Below are 20,626 nucleotides of genomic sequence, written 5' to 3'. Positions count from 1 at the left end.
CAGGTCTTGAAAACAAATAAGATAAAAGCTTTTGGCCTGTTTTCACAAAAAGTACAAGGCATAACAATGGCAGGTTTGCTCCTTTTCACTCCTCATGTATTTATTTCAGACTGTCCAGATTTGCTATTCAGGAAAATGAGGTTAAAAAGCAGGGAACATAGACTTCATCTAAATACATTTAGATGTATTGTGGCAAGGAACACACCTGACCTAAGAAGTTTGGAAGCATTCCTAGGTCCCCTGGTTTAAAACCATCCATTGTGATGCATAAGCAAAATCCAGACATAAATGTTAATAGGATAAGTGCAGCTCCTGGAAACGAGAGCGTCATTATTGGAGATCAAAGCTATATTTGACATCCCTGGGACAGATTTGCTGCTGTATATGAATACTCCAGCAGCACCAGGCACATGTTGGGCTGGCAGAGGTGGCTGATTAAATTGGATGCATTGCTGGAACAATATAAAGCATTGCAATCAATCAATCCCAGAAGTCTTTAGCTGTTTTCCAGACACAGGAGTGTTACAGAAGCAACATGGAAAACCTGATCAATCACCTATGAAAATCTGATGAAGATAAGAAATGGCAGATTGGACTTTTCAGTTTAAGCCTGTACAATTCAAGCATCATGTCAGCATCCCCAACAGACACCTTTCCAAGCTGTGGCACATACTCATCCAACAAAAGACATCTGCACAACAGGGCATTAGATTCTAAGAACAGCACAACTGCTCTTACAAAGGGAGGCAAAGGCATTGCCAGTGCCACAGCTAGTGGCAACCCAAGAACTTCAGGAATTTCTACACTGAAGTGTGTCAATCCCCTCAGCAACAGTAAGAATCCTTCCCTGCTGCTGCCTCTGATGCTGTCCACATCTGTTCAGCACACAGCATGAGAGGAAAATTTTCCTACTGCAAACTGGCATCTCTGAGGGACTCAATACTGAGACAGAGTGCGAGTGAGTTCTACATCTCTTATAAGGACTTCAAGAAAGAAGGTCAAATTTAGAATGAGTTACCTTCCACCCATTTTCAGGTAACTAAAGCTGCTTGCAGCTTAATATCTGCCCATCAACACAGCAGATAATCTATTTCTTTTAGCAGATAATCTTTATAGGAAGAAGTTTATTCCAACTTTATTGTTGGAGAAACTGAGCCTCAGAAAGGCTATGAGATCACACAGAAAACATTGGTTAAAAATCACGTTGGAAAGAAAGATGAATCCACTTCTTGTGGTTTAACCCTTCTTTTCAGGGAACTGACAGCTGGTTGCACTGAACTGAGGAAGTGGATCTTTTGTCACCTCAGTGCTTTTCTCAAGTTCTTTTCTGGCTTCAGGTCAATATTTTTATGTTACGTTAGAAAAACTGAGAGCTAATGGAACGCTTTTCTCACTCCCATGCAAGAATGTGAAATAAGGGCACAAAGTAAGGTCATATTATATGTACTAACATCTCACCGTACTTAGAGACCAGATAAAAAAGTCATTAATCCAGTTAAGCAGCCTTGCAGATAAATGACTGTTAAAACCCATAATTGGATGAACTGGTTCCTCCTCAAAAATAACCTTTAATGAATTGACTCTGCTGTTCTAACAGTGGATTCCGAACCTTTCCCATTGTGACATTGACCAGGACTGCTGTGTCAAGTGGAACGACAAGAGCATTAACCCAAACTTTAATCTCCTCAGAGTCAGATTTGTTGCCCTGGGAAGCAGCAGCACATCTGATTTACCTGGCACCCTTGGCTTTTCATGGTGTCCATTGCCTTCTTAACTGCAGGGTTTGGAGGTTCAGAGAATTCCACCTGAGTCTTCACATTCTGTTCAAAATAGGGGCCAATCAGGAAATAGTTTTCACCCCATTCATCTGCTGTAGTTTTGGCTTTTGTCTGGATCACAGTGTAAATGCCTCCCACTGCAAAAGAAGATCACAAAAAACAAAAATTAGAAAAGGGGCACAGGCTACAGATCTCTGTACTAAGCTCCAACCCATCTGTGGATCAGACACACTGCTAGTTAAATCCCTTCACATAGATAGGCTTGAAGTGAAATCCAGCCTCAATCAAATAAATAGAAGTTCAGTCTCTTAAATGGTATCAGAGCTTCACTGTTCAGTTGGGGGATTAAAATCCTGGGCTTCATACTTCCACTCTCCCATGTCTGATCTTGATTCTGCTGCATCCCAAGCACAGCCTTCTGCTTTTGTTTTATTGCCTCAGTTATAATTTTCAAACCGAAGAACTGAGCTTGTTTGACACAAACCACAAAGAGAAGTTGAGAAATGTATGGATTTCATTGACTGCTGCCTATAAAAATGGACTTAACCCAATATTCTCAAAGCATAAGGAGTCTTGTCCATTGTCAATCTTGAAGAGTTGTTAAAGTTGGAGGGAATGTAGCCTACACAGACTACATAAATGTCTGTAGCATCTTTCACCAAAATATTGTCCGCTTTAAAAGCGGCATTCTAATGTAGGAGAGAATCCAACAGCATCCCTTGCCAAGTCAATACTGATCTATCCAGTCTTGCACATGGTGTGCAAGAGTCCCTTAGCTGCTCTTGCTCAGAGTTTGCCATAGCTAACCCTGGAATTCACACATTGGCAGGGCAAACCTCCTTTTGTCACAGTGCCCAGGGTGCCAGGCAGTGGACATTGCACCATCACCAAGTCAGAAGAACAATAGGGCATGCTTGAATCCAGCAAGCGGGTGGGATGGCGAGGGAAAAGAAAACCTGAAGCCAAGGAGCAGCTGCACACCAGAGACAATGAGCATAGCTCCAGCAAGGTGGGAGAGAGGGAGCACAACAGGTACAAAGAGCAAAAGGAACACTACAGCAGGGATTGGTGCTCCTAACATAAAATTTTTTCCTTCCACTGAATGTTGAAGCTTTGGAAATATTTGGCAGCACTCCTGGGATGGAGATGGTGTTACAGCTTCCAGCAGTGGCATCAAAATTACCTATGGAGTCAGCACTGAAAGCTGCCAGGGATTGAGAGCTGGCACTCTAGGCTCACCCTTTTAAAGCTATTGGGATATCCAGAGGTGCCAGTGCACCACATCCAATATAATTAAAAAGAAGAAGTTACCTAATTCTCCTTAAAAATCTGCCACTGCTATGTACAATACGGTGGCTGAAGTTGCTCAGCACTTTGGGAGATTAGTTCCCAATTAATTAAACTGCATCCCCTGACAAACACAGGAAGCCTTCTGCAAAGCCTGGGGTCTTGCAGCCCTGGGGAGCCAAATGACAGAGCTACAGTTTTAATTATGCTCCTAGAAAAGAAATTGTTCACTAAATGCCTTTTCTCTACAAATATCCCATTTGTTTGGAATGCTGAAAGGACCCCTGGTCTCAATATTTTCATGTCTCAGGATTCTAGGTATTTACAAAGAGAAAAAAAAAATGCAGTTCCAATCTACCAGCTCACTAAATAGAATTAGTACAATAAATTATTACCCTTAATAATTCAAGACCTAAGAAGACAAGAATCTTACAGATGTCTGTTCCTAAGTCAAGCTGTCAGTTCAACAGTTTCACATCATGTAGCCATGGAATTGCAGAAGGAAACCTATGCATAAGGCTATTATTCTCCCCTTCATCAGGACCAGAAAGCTTAAGAAACTAATTTATAGTCATCATATGCTTCTATGGCTGCTTTGGACAGGAAGTTAGAGCACTCTTAGATAAGTAACACTGTATTTTCCCTTCAGGTTCCTCTGCTCAAGCTGAGAAAGTCTATTTGAATAGCTTGGATTCAGATAAACATAAAATTTTAATTATACGAGACAAATCAGAACATTCAAGCTAAAAAGCAATAGTTACAATGATACATCTGTTTTTATGGGGTGGCAAATTAAACAGAGGAGCATAAGAGGCCTCAATTCAAAATAAGATAAATATGAGGCTTGGTAGAAATCTTAGTCATGAAACTGGCTGGTTTGAATTGGCAGGGATACAGAGCTTAGAATGAGGCAAGATTTTAGTGCAGAGCAGCCTGGTGATCCAGGAAAAAGAGAAAACATGACTTGCAAGATGAAAGACAATAAATACCATGATAAAGCTGCATATGCCGAGAGTGAAGCAAAGCTCCTTCCCCCATCCTAGGAGCATGGATCAGCCTCTTCCATACTGCAAAGGGATCAACACTGGGATTGGCAACGTAGCCGAGTTTCCACAGCCGCGGATTTGAAGAGAAATGGGAAAGCTGCAGCTCAAGGGCAGGGCAGAGCCTGGATCTTTGTTTCAAACAGCCAGCATCTGAGTGTTTCTTTGCACAAGGTTATCCTTAGGATCCCTGCGTGCCCTAAAGGGCCAAAGGTGTTTGGAAGGCCTCTCATGGGGGAAAGAATGGAGAGTGTGCTGTGCTCTGCTGTCGTTATCTGTTGCACAGCAATGTAAAAAACATTTCAGGGCACTGATTTGCCTGAAATGCAATAAAAAGTACTTATGATAAAATCCAAGGAGTACATTTTACAGGCTGTTAAAACTCCTGATAAAAGCAGTGCTACCTGGCCCCCAGACCTGCTTTTGTCTTCCCTGTTACTGTGGAAATATGACTCACAAAGCATGTCTGTGCATAAGGTTTAACTGACAGCGGAGGGAAACTGCAAGTGAAACTATGTATGTAGGAAGTGTTGGGTAAAACTTAAAAAAGACGTCTTGAGAAGAACAGAGCAATGTCTAGAATAATGCACTGATTTTTGAAATTACACTTCTCCATAGCAAACTCCAGGAACACATTATATATCTTTTAAGAGATAGTTTCTACATGCTCAGTTGCTTTGAATTCCCTGGAAATATCTGTGCCAGTAAGCAAAACATTATATATCCAACTGAGTAGCAGAGTAGGGGTTTACACGTTCAGCTCACAGAATTCTCAAATTGCTTCAACAATTTAGTAAGTCTTCTTTTTCTTGTCTAATACTATGTTTTAGGTCGTACTATAAACAGAAAACCTTTGCAAACAACAGGGATGTACCAAAATGTTGCAAGTTTCTCTAGGCTGCCTCTGAAATTCTGTACTTTGAAATAGCGTTAAAACAAACAAGAAATGACAAAATATGAAACCGATAGAGAATCAGGAGAGATCAGAACAAGAGAACTGGTTTGGAATATCAAAGACAAGGGGAATTAGCAGTAAAATGTTGATCCAGGAATTGCTTAATTTTCTGATGTCCAACAAAATGCTTTATTCAAATATATTAAGTTTTTTATTCAAATATATTAAGTTTTAGTCATTTTGAAACATCCTTGAAATAAATATATTTTTATTATTTCTTTTTAAAACATGCTTTTAACCTTTCCACCAATAAATGAAATCTTTAAAAGGAAATCAACAAAAATTCTTTCCCCCACCTATCTCCTTTCCATTCTTTCTCTTTTTATTTTTTAAAGGAAATAAACTGGCACAGAAAGGGGAGCTCAGATATTAGGCAAAGAAGGATTTTGTTAATTTAAAGGGAGTTTGACGTCTTTTTACCTGCATCTTTAAAAAATAAATGAAACCAAAATACTATCTAAAAAAATTCTACAGAATTATTTTAAAAGTCGAAACCTTTTAATCTATATTAACACTACTAGAATTTGTCTAAAGGAGCTCTCTGCATCACTCCAGTGTTTTCTTTTTTCCTTGTTTCAAGTCCTGCTGCATTATTTCTTTTGTATATTTAAAATCCAAGCAGCAGTCAGAGCTTGTCCTCCTACTCACCCTATACTGCAGAAGAACACGATGAAGGAGCAGCAGAAACCAAAAATGAGGGAGAGAAATAAGAAGTGAACTATGGAAGTGAGACAGAGGTAAGTGGAGATTGCCACTGATCCTTTCCCACACACCTTTGCTACTCAGAGAGAGCATCAGGATGATTCCAGGGCTCTGCAGGTTCTTTGCTATGTCCTGACCAGGCCACTCTGAAGGCATTAAAGCTTCCCTGAGAACCATGAGAGCCACAGGATCCATGGGAGCAGTGTGAGCCCAGGCTCGGGACTCAAACTGCACAACCACTCTCACATCAACTGTTTCACCATTCTCCTCAGAATGTGCCTTTGATCTGCACATGTGTGATAAAAATTTGGATTGAATTTATTTCTAACATTTGATTGGAATCTGATTGATTGATTGTCTGTTGAGGTACCCTAAATAAAATCAGGTTGTAAAATGTGTCAGGCGAAAAACAACCAGCATCTTCAGCCAGCAGATAATTTTCCTGTGGTTTTTGGGCTATGTTTGTGGCCAGGACTCCTCAGAAGACAGATCTCCACATTCTCTGAAATTCTGACATTCCAAACATATTCTGAAATAATACTAAACCATTGAAACTTATGACAGATGTCCTCAACTGAGAAGCTATTTCTGTGTGCATCATCCCCAGCACACAGGATTTCATTTGGAATTGATTTGACATTGATATTCCACCCCACTCTATAAATGCACAGAGCTCTGAGGCTGTGCTTATGCCAAATTTATGCCAGCACATCCACATGCCCCAAAGGGTGTTACTTCAGCTGTGTCACAAATTACAGTAATCACCTTCTCCCAAGAAGTTTCATCACAGGAAGACAGAGGAGGGAAAACGCTGGTCCTACTGACTTCAGTGGATTCAGGATTTAATTTCCAGAAGTCCAGTTTTTCACCAGAGAAACTAAACTGAGATCTCTCCTCCAGGGAGAGCTGAAACAAGTTTTGTTTTTAGCACAGTCTCCATTCCAATGGGGATGGAATACAAATATTTGAGATTCAGTGACTCTTGAGCTAAGCTGTTCACAGCTGAATGATGACACAAGCTGGCTGTTTGCCCAGCATTTTTAATCATTCTTCTACTTTCTATCTAAAAGCTGTGAGCGGTACAGCAAGGGATACTAATCTCACTGGAATTATTTTCAAGACATCTTTCTAGAGAAAACAGCAGATCTTGAACATTCTCAGCCCTTCCAACCAATGTATGAAAAATCTCACTACAGACAAACTCAACCCAGGCCCAAAATCTTCATAGCTTGGTAGCCACTTCTTTTGTGCTCCTGTACTTCAAGATTTTAATGGTCTTCATGCTATGGAGGAAAGAAACCACCCCTTTTTTCCACAGCTGTATGACCAGGCCCTGCTCTACTAGAGGATGATGTCCAGGAGAGGAAGAAAGAGTTAAAAATGCTGATCTCCCCCATGATTACCACCAGATTTGTGGCACTGCAGTGGACTGGGATCCTTCACTGCCTGCATTTTTCCCCTTCTGCCACAGAAACACTGTAGATCCACTTCACATAGGGTTTTGCCCATCAGTGAAAAGTCAACGAAAGAGAGGGAAATCTCACAAAAAAGCCTATGCATTTCCTATTTCTTTGCCAGAGAACTTTCAATCCCAGAGGATTTTGATATTGTTTTTGGTTTAGGTGGCAAGTTCCCTCTCATGACTTGGGGGAAGGGTGAGGGAGAGTGACACTGGCAGATGAGCCTTTTTTATTTCCCATTTTCTCCTTCAGCTACCTTACCTTTGCCTGCTCAGACACAGTAGAGTGAGAGCTGTAACAGAGAGGCCAGTGTTTTGTGTCACAGGTTGTAACTTAGCACAGGCTGTACCCAGGACAGAAAATACGAAAGGAAACATGGAGAAGTAGAAACTCTGCCTTCTTAGAGAACATTTTAAATTATCCATTCTTAAAACAAAAGGAGAGAAAACTCCCCCCTGCTCCAGCTGCTGACAAAGAAGAGATGAGACTCTGGAAATAATGGATACTTGTAGATCTCTGAGCCCTGAGTTCATACAACCATCAAAGAGGACAATTCAGCCTGATTGTCAGTGCCACAAGAGAAATGGAGGGATTATTAAGAAGTAGCACTGGCCAAGGAGGAAATGTACCCAAGCACCTGGTGATGAACCAGAAGTCACACAAAGACTGGTACTTGCTCCTGTGAGCAGCAGCAGCTTTACACCACCTCAGAAATGCAAACCAACTTCAGGCTGAGCTCCTCTGACATACCTTTGCATTGCCAGAAAGGAAGAAAGAAACCTTCACATTAAATGCTCAAAATCAGCTTGACAGGCAATAAATCCAGATAATGTTTATCTTGCCCTCTATGTTAGGAACATATACAGCAGCACAAACACTAAAACATGCAGTAGAACTAAATCTCTGTGTGGTCAGTTTATTTCATCAAATAAACAATTCCTCCTGCTAAAGGAGCTAGGAAATATACATGACAAGCCATTATTTCCTAAGCCTATCTAACTTCTGAGATGACTCTCCCTGTATTTTGCTGTCTACTCTCTCTCACAGTGCCATAACATTTTCCCAGAATTGTTTATAAAAGTTAGGTCACCAGGGAACAGTTCCCACCACGTGACTTAGACGTTCAATTCCCTGGAAGATATAGGAAAAAAACCCCAAACCCTCAGTATCAAGAATTTACGAGAAAAATAGGCTGAAAAAAGGATTATTAAAGGGGTTTTGCACAGATGTTCCTGGAAAAAATGGAAACTTTGCAGAAGGTGAGAGTCTAATGAAGAAATTGTTTTCCATTCCATGTTCCTTCAGCCCTGTCTGAATATATGGGCTTGGAAAGGGGTGTAAGCAAAGGCACCTTATTTTTAAACACACTGAATAAAACTGACTTTATTAATATTCATTCTCTCATAAAATGTGTGAATAGTAAATTTTAGCTGTGTCAGTTGATTTGGCTCCAGTGAAATCAGACAGAGCTCTATGTATGATTAAATGATTCACTACATTTTGTACATGCTCTGGGAAAATCTAATTGGGTTATCTTCTCTGAAATATCTTGTGTGATATCTACAACTACTGGGTCCAGATGACTCAGAAAATATGTATGCTGTGGAGTTCAGAGAAGTTAGTGAGAACTCCTGAATTTCCTAGATTTCTGCTGCCATCTGCTTGCCAGAGCCTTACTTATTATGCACACTGCAAAAGTGAATGCTGCATGCTCCAAGTTGTGGCCTTAGTAGTTTAACTCTAAAAGCTTGGCTAAAGCTACTGGAAAACAAGCCCACAGGGATTCAAACTGCTAAATCTACTCTGTTTCACCTCCAGGTATTGATAAGGCTCACCACCCTAAAAAGAGCGATGTAAACCAGCATAAATTATCACAGAACAGTAATTCCAGTTTCCCCATGGGGATAAACCCCACTACTGCCTGTTCCTCTCACACACATTTCCTCTTTAAAGTTAAATTCTTAACAGTTTACAGATCCCCTCTCCTGATTAAACTCTATTTAATCTGCCAGGATAATAACACCCATGAGGTCAATCATTTACTCATACTAACTCACTTTTGCAGTGAAAATGGAAGCTTGCAGAACTACACCTACCTGAAAGGGGATGATTTGATGAATGAATTACAAATGGAGGCAGGAGGATTTTTGCCTAATAAGCAGCATGCCCTTTGCCTGACCAGCAGCACCCAATGAATAAATGAAACCCCTGTCTGGCACCACCTGTGTTTGCAAAGAGCAGTCCAGAAGAGTTTTAGCTGGCACACAAAGGCCGCTGGTCATTGACTGCTGGGTTTTGTTCAGTGGCTGTAACACAGCTCTATTTAATTTATTGCCCTTCCAGGCCTGGCCTCTTCTCCACACTGCTCTAGAAGGCTGAGGGGGGACTGCTAAACTGCTGTGTATCTGATCTCTGTTGTAGAGCTCATTTTCATGCATGACATTCCTAAGTGAATTTGCATGGAGGGCAAAACCTAAGTATGTACAAAGCAATTTATATATCTGCACTCTCAGACTTAGCACTTAGACATTCAAATGGCCCCCTCTCTCTGGTGGTGGAACACAGAAAGACAGAGACATCCTGGCTCTGCCCATCCCACACAAGCCCAGGCAGATGCAGCCCACGCACAGCATGCACAATTACACACCTGCACTTCTTCCAATCCAGCAGCTCTGCAGCCCTCTCCAATCTCCCTGTGAATGTCTTTCTTCTCCAGCTCTTCACCCCTCCCTCCACTCCTGAGAAAACAGCAGTACTAACCCCCAAGTGTGGTACAAACCTTTGTTGGTAACTTCCCAAGAAATTTCAAAGAGCAACAAATCCTCCACGGGCAGGTCTTCATCCTCACACTGAAGAAGCCCATTCAGAGATGTCATGGACATGGATCTCGCCAGTGGCATTCTCTTCAGCCCCTGAGTGCTCACCACACAGGCCACAGCAGTCAGCAAAGGTCCAGGTCCCGTGGCAGTGCTCTGCAGTTCTGGTTAGAGCAGTCTGCCTGTGTGCTGGGATCCCAGGAGAAAATTATTCAGATAGCTAGGAGCTAATGGGTTTAAACTGTCTGACCACCAGCATTAAATTGGCTCAGTGAAATCCTCAGGGCTTGAGAAGCAGCTGCTGGGAGAGGTAAGAATTTAACACTGACCTGAGAAAGGTCTCCACTGTTTTGGGGACACAGCTCTTTCTTTTTCTTCTCTCAGAAGGAGGTAAAAAATGATTTTGAGCTCCTGAACCACAGCGTTCAGTCTCCACCAGCACCTCCGGAACAGTTAACATTGGAGGGCTGTAAAGCCAACACCACCCGGAGCCAGCTCCAACAGGGAGGACACTTTGAGTTCACCACCTGATTTGAGTCCAGCCCCTGAGTCCTCCCCTCGAGACACACCCTCCCCTTACAGCCGTGGAGTTTTCCTACCTGCTGGCTGTCTGCAGGAGTTAGAGTAGACTCATTTTATGTGATGTCTCTGGGGTTCCTTGCCAGGTTAAATGCTGTTACCTCTTCTCTTTCAGTTCAGCAGTCTGTAAACCTGAGTTTATCTCATCTCCTAACTCCACAATTATCTCCAGCTCTGCTCCCAGAACTCTGCATCAGCTGTTGGCTGCTTTAGCAGCTCTACAGCCCTGCCAGCTTTTACAGAGCTACAAAAGCTCTACCCCTGTTTTGACATGCACTCTGCCACTCCTTGAAGTCCTGTCCCTAATTTTCAATCTGTTTGGTTTCTTTCTATGCCACAGGTCTTTCCTGGCCTCTGGGCCCATGTCCTCACCCAGGGAGCTTTGTGAGTGCTAAGTCAGGGCACAGCATGTCCCTTTCTTCTCCAGCACAGAGTTGGGATGCTGCAAGCCCTGAACACACATTGACAGAGATGCTGGTCCCTAACTCACAGCCTGAGATCCTCACAGCTCCCCAGAGCAGCTGCCTGCTTGTTAGATGCTAATATTACACAGCTGGTTGAGAAGCCAGTGCTTCTGCAGCAGCTGTGCCAGCTGGATCTTATTCTGAGCTTAGAGCACAACCTGCCCAAAACCCACAGTTCAGCAGGGAGCAAATCTCCAGGTGAGCTCCAGGACATCTCTGACACTGTGGACAATAGCACTGCAGCAGCAGGCGTAGGGGGAAAGGCTCTGAGCTCACCTAAGGCAAAACAAGTCTGAGACGATTTAGGAGACAGGCAGCCCATCAGCATAGAAGTCTCTTAGACATAATACATAATGCATGGCACAGCTAGGCCTGCCTTAAAGAATACCTACCCCCAAAAGACTTGCTCTTCCACTTCCACACTCCTTGCCCTCTCTGCATTCATGGCAGTCAGACCCATCCCTGAGCTGGTGGATGCAGCTCACTGAAAAAACCTAAGGGTGCAGAAAACTTTTTTTTCAGAGTTAAGAACTAGAGCTCAGAAAAGAGCCTGGTAAGAGGCCAGGGAAAGATTCAGGGGTTTATTGGCTGTCATTTTGTCTCAATGGTTTGAGTTGCCCTATTCACCAGTTTCTAAAAAAAGGCCTGGCCGAGAATCATTATTTTTGGAGCAGCTGTGGCTTAAACTACCTGCAGTAGGTAGGAAACCAGATCATCCACTACCTAAAACCCCACACTATTTAAAAGAAAAACCAGTAATACATTAAGGCTCACTTAGTTTATGAAGATCAGATTTGCCCAAGTCACAGTTTCATTCCTTTCCTGGGGCATTCACGCTGAGTGTGAGGCCTGAAGCTGCTGGGTGCACAAAGGCCATCTCAGGTGAGGAGTGGAGAACAGAGAACAAACGAGCTGACAGGTTCATCCCCATCCCACGGCTTCTTCTCACCCTGTGTCAATGCATACACAGCCAAACTTCCCATTTTAAAGGTGACAGGGGGGCAGAGAGCCCCTGGCACCCCTCACTGACCGCACCGAGCATGATCCCCCTCACTGCCAGTAAATCCCAGGAGCTGCAGCTTCCCTGAGGGAAAGCTGATGGGTTTGTGGGTGTGGGGGCCCCATCCCCACTGCTGGCTGGGCCACTGTGCTCTGCAGGGGCTGTGCCACACAGCTCTCAAGGTGCTGAAATCTAAACTGTTCCCATCAGTTCCCTCTCCAGGGACCACAGTATCACAGAGTGCTCTGGGTTGGAAGAGACCTTAAAGATCTCATTCCAGCCCCTGCCATGGTCAGGGACACCTTCCACTATCCCAGCTTGCTCAGAGCCCCATCCAGCCTGGCCTTGGACACTGCCAGGGATCCAGGGGCAGCCACAGCTTCTCTGGGCACCCTGTGCCATGGCCTTCTAGCTGAAAACCATCACACCTTTTCCTGTCACTCCAGGCCATTGTAAAAAGTCCCTTTGCAGCTCTCTTGTAGCGTCTCTTCAGTCCATAATAAAGTCACCCCATAGACTCCTCCAGGCTGAACATTCCCAGTTCTCAGCCTTTCCTCACAGGAGAAGTGTTTCATCCCTCTAAAAATACCCTCTAGTAGAGATGCCAGATAATCAGTATCACTGGTTCACTGACATACCAATGTCCCTAAGTATTCAAAAGCCTGAAAAGCATGCAAATAATTTTACAACAATGAACTAAAGTTTAGCAGCAAATTTTTCAAGCTCCTCACATAGTCTGTGGTTTTCAGGTTCTTGAGTGTCACGTTTTTCCAGCTTCTGTTTGTAATAAGATGATAATTCTTTTACTGTTTGAATTTGACAAAAGATTATATAATTCCTTAAACCTTGGCAAAGGAGTTAGAAAGAGTGCTCAGATAACATGAGATAATTCCACAAGCACTGGCAATGCCATCCTTGAGTGAACCTGGGAGCAACTCACCTTTGGCAGTTTGGAGATAATGGAGTTCCCAACTGATAAAAAGTGCTCGGTAGCACAGTGAACATCAGCATTCCTTCGTATTCTGAGTATTAGTTTTATCCAATCTGCATGTCTTAAAGAAGGAGGAGTTTTTTTTGCACCACGCCATCCCAAATTCCTGCTTTTCTGTTAGTGAGGGGAAAGTATTTGAAGTGCCCAAAAAAGGCGAGCTCCAGCATAGTCGAGAAACTTTCATCCCTGCAAATGCTCTTAATTGCTAGAGGGCAAAGGGCCCTCTATTCACTATATTTATGGCCTGCAAGGATTAACTGTGGGATATTGGGGGTGCAGCTGGAGTTATCTGGGTTTAGGGCCATAAAGGAGGTTGTGTTGCTGTGCACATATAGTAAGACAAAATAAAAGGTCTTCAGAAGAAAAGTTGTATTCTGACATTAAGAAGAGCAACCTTTAGCTGTCCTCCCTGTGAAGTGCAGTGAGGTGCAAGTGCTGAAAGGGATGCTGTGCTGCCACTAGAACAATGTGTCATTTTTGTCACAGAGACAGGGAAAGGTTGTGACTATGATCATCTAGTTTGCTCCTTTTTCACCAAACAGAGGCCAGCTGCTGAAGTGGAGAGATGGAATCATACCAGAAAGACTAGTTTTTATAATATAACATTGATTAAAATATTTCCCAGAAATCTGGAAACCAGTGAGACTGGTTTTGAGTCCAGCCTAGTTTCTCATATTGTTCTTATCACAAACTGTACAGTTGCCCTTTGATAGTACATTATTAATTGTGTTGCAGTTCTCCCAGACGCCAGTTGTTACCCCACCAAATTCTTTTTCAGCCCACAGAAGTAAAATAATTTTGTTTACAAGAATACTGGACAATAAGAAGGCTGAGTTTGCAAGGTCTTTGAAGAGAATTATACAGAGTGCGTGTATTTTTTTTCCCAAATGAGAGCAATTCAGGGACAATGGTGTGCATTCTGCCCTACCTAAATCTCATTTTCAAAGTCTTACCTCTAGGCTGTTGTCTAGTCTGCACACTTTGATCCAAATCCTATTTGGGTAGAGCAAAGTTTTCTGCAAAAATAAACTCAGTATATCACCCCAAGAAGTAAGTTGTGGATGTTGTCTTCATACCACAGTCCTTCCACCAGAACCGCTCCAGACAACCTTTTTTTCTTGGAATATCAGCCTCAGTCTCCCTGTCTGCAACTGAGAAGATACCTGTAGGGGAAGAGACACTTTCCATGTGTGGAAGTTTAAGAGGAGATGATTGTCTAGGACTGGCTTGCTCTGAACAGAACTGTGGTTTCCAGGTTTGCCTCAATTAACTGTGGGGAAAAGAATCAGACATGGATGTTAAAAATGCATAGACATTGAATCAAATTAGAGAGGAGGGAAGGACAGGGTTTTGTAGCAGTCACTGATGCACTCACACTGTACTTGTGTCGCATAGCAGTAGGTGGCACTGACAGTATTCACATGAGTTCTCCAGTGTCCCTGTCGTTTTTTCATTGAAGAGGTTAGGGGAGATCAGGGAGGGGCCCAGAAGTGCTCTAGAAGTGCCCTCATTGCCTGCCTGGCAGCAAGTTCATCTCATTCCAGCTGAGAAGTGATGGCCTTCACTCCTGCCCTGTCTGTGCAAGGCCAAGTAATGATCCAAATCTCCCACAACTGGAGAATTTTTCTTCCAGTTAGAGGACAGGCATGTAGAATAATCCTGTGAAACAGCCAGGAGGCAGAAGGGGCTACAAAACTTTTGATGGGACACAATGGGTTTTTCTCAGTGACACCTGGTATGCGTTGTCCTAAATTAGGAATTTGGGAGTGCATGGACTTCAGGACACAACAAACCAAAAACATTCCTATCAGCTGGTCTGAGATGCTGACATTCCCAGCTCTGCAGAATATTTTGGCCTCTACTCTTTCATCCAGGAGTGACAAAGAGAGCCATCCTGCAAATATCAGCATGCCATGGGCAAGTTTAAGGTTAATATTTTTGGAATTTGCTTTAGAAAATTGTGCCAGAGTAGCTTGGCCACACAGCTGGATCCTGCAACTCGGATGTAGATCAGAATACCACCATCCTATTTAAAGTTTAAAATAAATGCTGTGATAAGCAGGTATCCCTCTGAGGGACAGGACTGCATTATCTATGCTACAATTCATGTGTGCCGTTTTCCCATGTGAGCAGAGATTTGGGAATGTTCCCTTCTGAAGTCACCTCACCCCAGGTACCTGAAGTGATCTCCTTACAAAGGAAGGACATACAGCTCACATTTTTGGAGAGGGAGCAGTGTCCCTGTCTGTATCTCAGGTGGGCACTAGGCATTAGAGCCTAAAAAGTCCCACTAATTCTACTGGGAAATAAATGCACAGGCACATTCAAACAATTTCTGAGAGACACAGAGATTTTCTGTGTGATGTCTGACATGGCTGTAACTTGAAAAATAAAATGTAAATCCAATACACTGTTTTGCCTCTTTTCTACTGTTCAGTGCAAAGCCCCCACCTATAATTCAGACTCATGTACAAAGACACTAACACTTTCAACGATATACACACATGTATTTGCTTGATAATGATTCATAACCTAAGGTCAGCACAGTGTTTGTATCATACTTAGCATAGGAATTTGTCAGTATGTTGGTGTAACTTGTGGTGTTTTCTCCTTGACTAAAAGGTGTGATCACAGAGAGACAGAAGCCTCACTTGCTAAATATGATAAAATCACAAATGGTTTGGGTTGGAAGGGACCTTAACAATCACCCAGTTCCAACCCCCCTGCCATGGGCAGGGACACCTTCCACTATCCCAGGGTGCTCTGACCCCCATCCAGCCTGGCCTTGGACACTTCCAGGGATCCAGGGGCAGCCACAGCTTCTCTGGGCAATCTGTGCCAGGGCCTCAGGACCCTCACAGGGAAGAATTTCTTCCCAATATCCAATCTAAACCTCCTCTCTATCAGTGTGAAGCCATTCCCCCTTGTCCTGTCACAATTTGCTCTTATAAACATATGCTCTGGAAGTTCCTGGTTTTGTCTTGACTCCTATGTTTCCAACAGTTCTTTTTCCTTTCTGTTACATCAAAGCCAACTCTTCCCAGGTCTGTTTTTTGTTGTGATTTTTGGGGTTATTATTTTTGTTGGGTTGGCATTTTTTCTCCTGTTAAAATGCTCAGACTAGGTATGAATTCTTATTACATCTGTTATCTTGAGTGACCCTGAAGGAATTGTTGTCAGGGCTGGCAGCAAGTGGCCACTGCATCATTTTATCTCTCTGGCTGCAAACCAAGGTTTCTATGCTTTGAAAGACTATGCTGCAAACAGAGGTGCAGTGCTGAAAGAGGCATTTCCATTCATTCAGCTTGGAAGTATAGTGAGGACTTTATAAAAAACAGGTTATGCCATGATAGCCCTTAAAATTAAAATTTAACATACTGAAATTCAACAAACCACTTAAGCATAAATCCTACTCTGTGCAATAGAGGCATTTGAGCTAAGGTCAGTGTGGTCTTAACATCTCTTCTGCCTCCTTGAGAGCCACTCTACTGATTTGAAAGCACTTGAAATTATAAGATGTTTCTGCTTATTCTTCTTTTATCCTTAAAAAAACCCAAACAAACAAACAAAGCCCTGCAGCACACAGAATCAAACCAGTTCAGAAGTAACATTAAAGTTATATCCTTCGGCACAGCAATTTACTATGGGAAAAACAAACTCAGAAAAATGAACAGAAGTTCTCTAGACTGATCTCTAGATCAGAGAACAGAAGTTGTCCAGACTCTTCTAGACTGATCTTCAGTCAGAGTATCAAGGACTTCACTACTGTGGGTAGGAAAATCAAGTTTGATGTGGTTCTTTGATTCCCAATGATACTGGGAGAGTATTCCAGTATCTGGTACTGGTGGAGACTGCTGAGTGAACAGAGACTTTGGAAATCATTACATTTCTGTCTTATTGCCCAAGATACAGAATTAGCATCACAGAGAAAGCTGTATCTCAAGCAAAACTGTGGGTTTTTTTGCTTCCCTCTGTATATTCTTTTAGTATCTCACATAACAAGAATTGTAAATATTTCCTTCCAGAAATCAGTGTTGGAATCCACCTTCATGCTCTTTTGACAGATTTTCTGGATTTTTTACCTCAGGTATTAAATGTGTAAACATGCCTAACTATGTTGAAGAGCTATTAAAGAGAAGACCATAAAGAAAAAGGTATTTACTCAGAAATCTTACTTTGCATAGCCACTGCCTGGTCCTTGTTGCTTATGTTTGCAGGTAAATTATTCATTTCAGACAATCCAGCCCTCCTGAGCCTGACCTCTCCAACAGATCATTCTAAGTTAATGATTTGCACAGCTCCCTTGCTGGCACAGAATAACAACCCACACAGCAAAGGTATCTCAGGAGCAGTTTATAAAAATGTAGTAGACCACAGGGACTGGTGTGGATTTTAGAAAGGCCCTGGCTGCTGTAGTCTGAAAGGCTTTTTGCCTTGCATAAGGCTGGATTCACACACATGCATTAGAGGAAAATCGTTTATAGAAGAAAGAAATGCCCAAAATTAGACATTGCTCTGGGAGGCTACAGGAGCACAATGCAAGGATCTGACTCCTAAATGTTTCTGGGCTACTCATCACACTGACAGCAAGGAGTGCAGCATCCACATTCCACTGAGTTTGTGGCTTAATTGGTCTGGCTTATACCTGTAAATCAGGGAAATAGCATTTCTTTGCAGCACAAGGCTAACATGAAGTGTGTAAATACAAGGTAACAGGAACTCAGTGAGCAACTGAAGTCACCTAATTACCATAAAGCAGACTTCTAAGTTAGCTGGTATGAAAGTCACATCAGCACTACAAGTCTTCAAAATACATTTATAAAACATTTTCATCCCTCTGCAGCTATGTGTTCATTTTAACACTCACTGTTTAAATGTGCCTTCAATTCCCTGTCTCAATTTTATCCTTTGACTAATAAAAAAGTACATGATTTAACACTAAGAATCAGTAAAGTCCCTTGTTGTTTGTCAATATGTACATTTGCAGGGTAATCAGACTGACTTTCTGCTCTCCAGTATTTGTGCACCTGCAAATGCAAAGGGGTCCAGAGCCTAATGGCAATTAAAATAACATTACTGATCTTACCATGTGTGAGTGAACAGAGGGGGTTGTCTTCCCTTTTCTGAAGTGTTTGGAAGCATTTCTTCTTGCTGGCTGCACTGCTCTGCCCAACAGCACCACAATGTTCTCTGTTGGGCCAAGGAGTGACCAAGGTACCTCTCGAGATGCAAGAATGGGGCTAAAAACCTATATTGCCTTTCTTGGGATAAAACAAGCAAAGTTTGTGGATCAATGGCCTGAACAAAGCATACAGAAGAAAACATGAGCCTATTATATTTGGATAAAAACCCACAGATGTTCTATAGCAATATTGTTATTTAGGAATTTATGTGGTTGATATAATACTAAATTTTGGATAGACTCCAAGTAACAGGAGGTGATAGGCTGGTATTGTATAAACACACAGAGGGAAGCTATTCTACAGCCATGTAGCTGCAATGAAAAGATTGTGTGTGGTAAGATTCCTAAGAGAAAATAATCCCAATATCATTGTTGCACCTGCATATCAGCTGTTACTTGCATCAGTGGATGCAAGTAACAGCTGAAGACCCTATTTATAAAAGCTTAAAATCCACTAACCCAGGATACTCATTCCTATTTAACAATTTGGAATCCTGCATAACACTCAGGATGGCTATTCACTGCTGCCTAAATTTTTTAGAACGTTTCTTCATGATGTCATATCCCCAAAAGCAGAAGTTGGAAAAAAGAAAATAGAAAAAAAAAAAAAAAAAAGAGTAGTACAGTGAAATTGCTGATGTGCAGGAAAAGTTCTCACCACACAAACCAATTTTTTCTTCATTCCTTCAGTTTCCTCCTTCACCTGTATCCACTTAGTCTTTAAACAGAAAAGATTTTGTCATGAGTTCTCAGCTTGCTTAATGTCTAGGCAGTAAAGATCTTGTTCAGTCTGTGATCACCAACAAAAAAAGCTTCCCCTGTGCACCTGGAGGGGATTGAAGCAGCTGACAGACAGCAGGTGACAGAACCCCTCAGTTCAAGCACCAGGACCATGTATGCTCAAGATGTCCCTTTGGGTCCCAGTTTGCCAACCACAGAACGAGGTCTGACCCTACATTGTAATGGGTGAGGATGCAGTCAGTGAAAAATCCTGTTTACTGTAGCCAGGTGGCCTTTAGAAATCAATATAGAACACCACCAGAAGGGGAAAGGGCCCACTCCCTGTTCCCTGAGACAGCTGATGCCTCTTCATGCACATCACTCAAGAATCCTGCAAGGTCCCACAACACAACTTTGAATTGCTTCATTGCTGAGAAGAGTGTAAGAACAAAACCATGAAGGAACTACGCAAGGTTCCTGTAGTAAAAGTGCTCAGGTGAATTTTCCTAATGGGTGTGTCCTGAAAATAGCAGCACCTTGTGCCATTTACCTCCTAAATCCAGCTGACCATGAACAGTTCTTAGAAGGAACTCTAATCCATCCACGTGTGGAAAGCCTTCCAGTAAGATCTCCACACCAAGCTAGGAAAACAGACAATTGTCTCCCTTCTATTGGCAAAGAAGTCTGGAATTTAGCCTGTAACTAAGAATAAAACATGTCCCGAGGTCTCTGGGATACCCTTGTAAATAATACTGCCAGCAGCATGCCATGCATACTTCAGTAACTACATGATCCTTAGTTAATCACAGAAGTTAACCTGCAATATAACAACACTTACATAATCTTCCCTTTTAAAAGGAACTACAAAAATTATGCTATGTGCTTATGAAAGTGTTTTAGTCCAATATCCAAAGCATTTTAATGCAGATAGAAAAGCACTTTAAATTGCTCCAGCACAGTCTCAGACCTTTTGTTATGAAACAAAACTTACAGGCCCCACGAGACACATGGATTTGATGCTGTCTGTCCCCTGGACATTTAGGTTGAGCAGTTCTACTTATGGTTAATATTTACTCCATTACAGTAAGTGATTAGGAAATAAACTACGGTTTTTTTTAATCTGCACCCCCTCCAAGTATAAAGCCTTTAATATTCATGCTGAAATTTAGAGATTTAAGACCCAACTTGGCTTGTCTAATAAACAAGACCAAAACCACAACATTTCAGTCTAGGTCCAGAAAAAACCCTTGAATTTTGGATAATCAAGTAAAAAATAATAATTGTTTTTTGAATTACAAGAACTAGGCATCATTAACAAGCAAAGACTTTAGCCCAGAAGAGGGAAGGATCTATGGGACTCTTTCTATGCCAGTAGCATACAGAACCTTATTGCTGACGTATTTTTGGCTGGTGGCACAGTCAAATGCTCATTCCATTTCCTCTACCCATCAGTAAAACTATGAAGTTCTCTATCAGAAACAGGTCTGGGAATGAACTCCACTTACTCAGCACCTGGACTGAGAAAAGCCTCACAGCAAGGTGGTGCTAGTGAAATCCACCAATTCACTCTTAATACTTTGTTTTCAACCTTTCAGAAGGACACATCAAGTCTACACTTCCATGCAGTCCGTGGCAAACACTAGAGGAAA

The 20,626-nt window shown here is 42.2% G+C and overlaps 1 protein-coding gene across 3 annotated transcripts in view; it reads right to left on the bottom strand.

Annotated features, from left to right (window-relative positions):
- The window catches only part of GYS2 (glycogen synthase 2), a 41,789-nt gene extending 31,225 nt beyond the window's left edge, over positions 1–10,564 (bottom strand). Inside the window, exons 1-3 of one of the 3 annotated variants that reach the window (XM_050969938.1) lie at positions 10,371–10,564; positions 10,005–10,230; positions 1,734–1,915 (exon numbers count right to left, since the gene is read on the bottom strand). In XM_050969938.1, the coding sequence (XP_050825895.1) occupies positions 1,734–1,915; positions 10,005–10,125 (303 nt within the window). In that variant the 5' untranslated portion in view covers positions 10,126–10,230; positions 10,371–10,564. Of the gene's footprint in view, positions 1–1,733; positions 1,916–9,321; positions 9,378–10,004; positions 10,231–10,370 lie in introns of those variants that run through there. The other 2 variants (XM_050969939.1, XM_050969940.1) reach the window with 2 other exon arrangements.
- Between the last annotated feature and the right edge of the window lie 10,062 nt (positions 10,565–20,626).

Source organism: Serinus canaria, chromosome 1A (genome assembly GCF_022539315.1).
Source record: "Serinus canaria isolate serCan28SL12 chromosome 1A, serCan2020, whole genome shotgun sequence".
Lineage (NCBI taxonomy): Eukaryota > Metazoa > Chordata > Aves > Passeriformes > Fringillidae > Serinus > Serinus canaria.
This window is presented reverse-complemented; position numbering and strand designations above follow the sequence as displayed.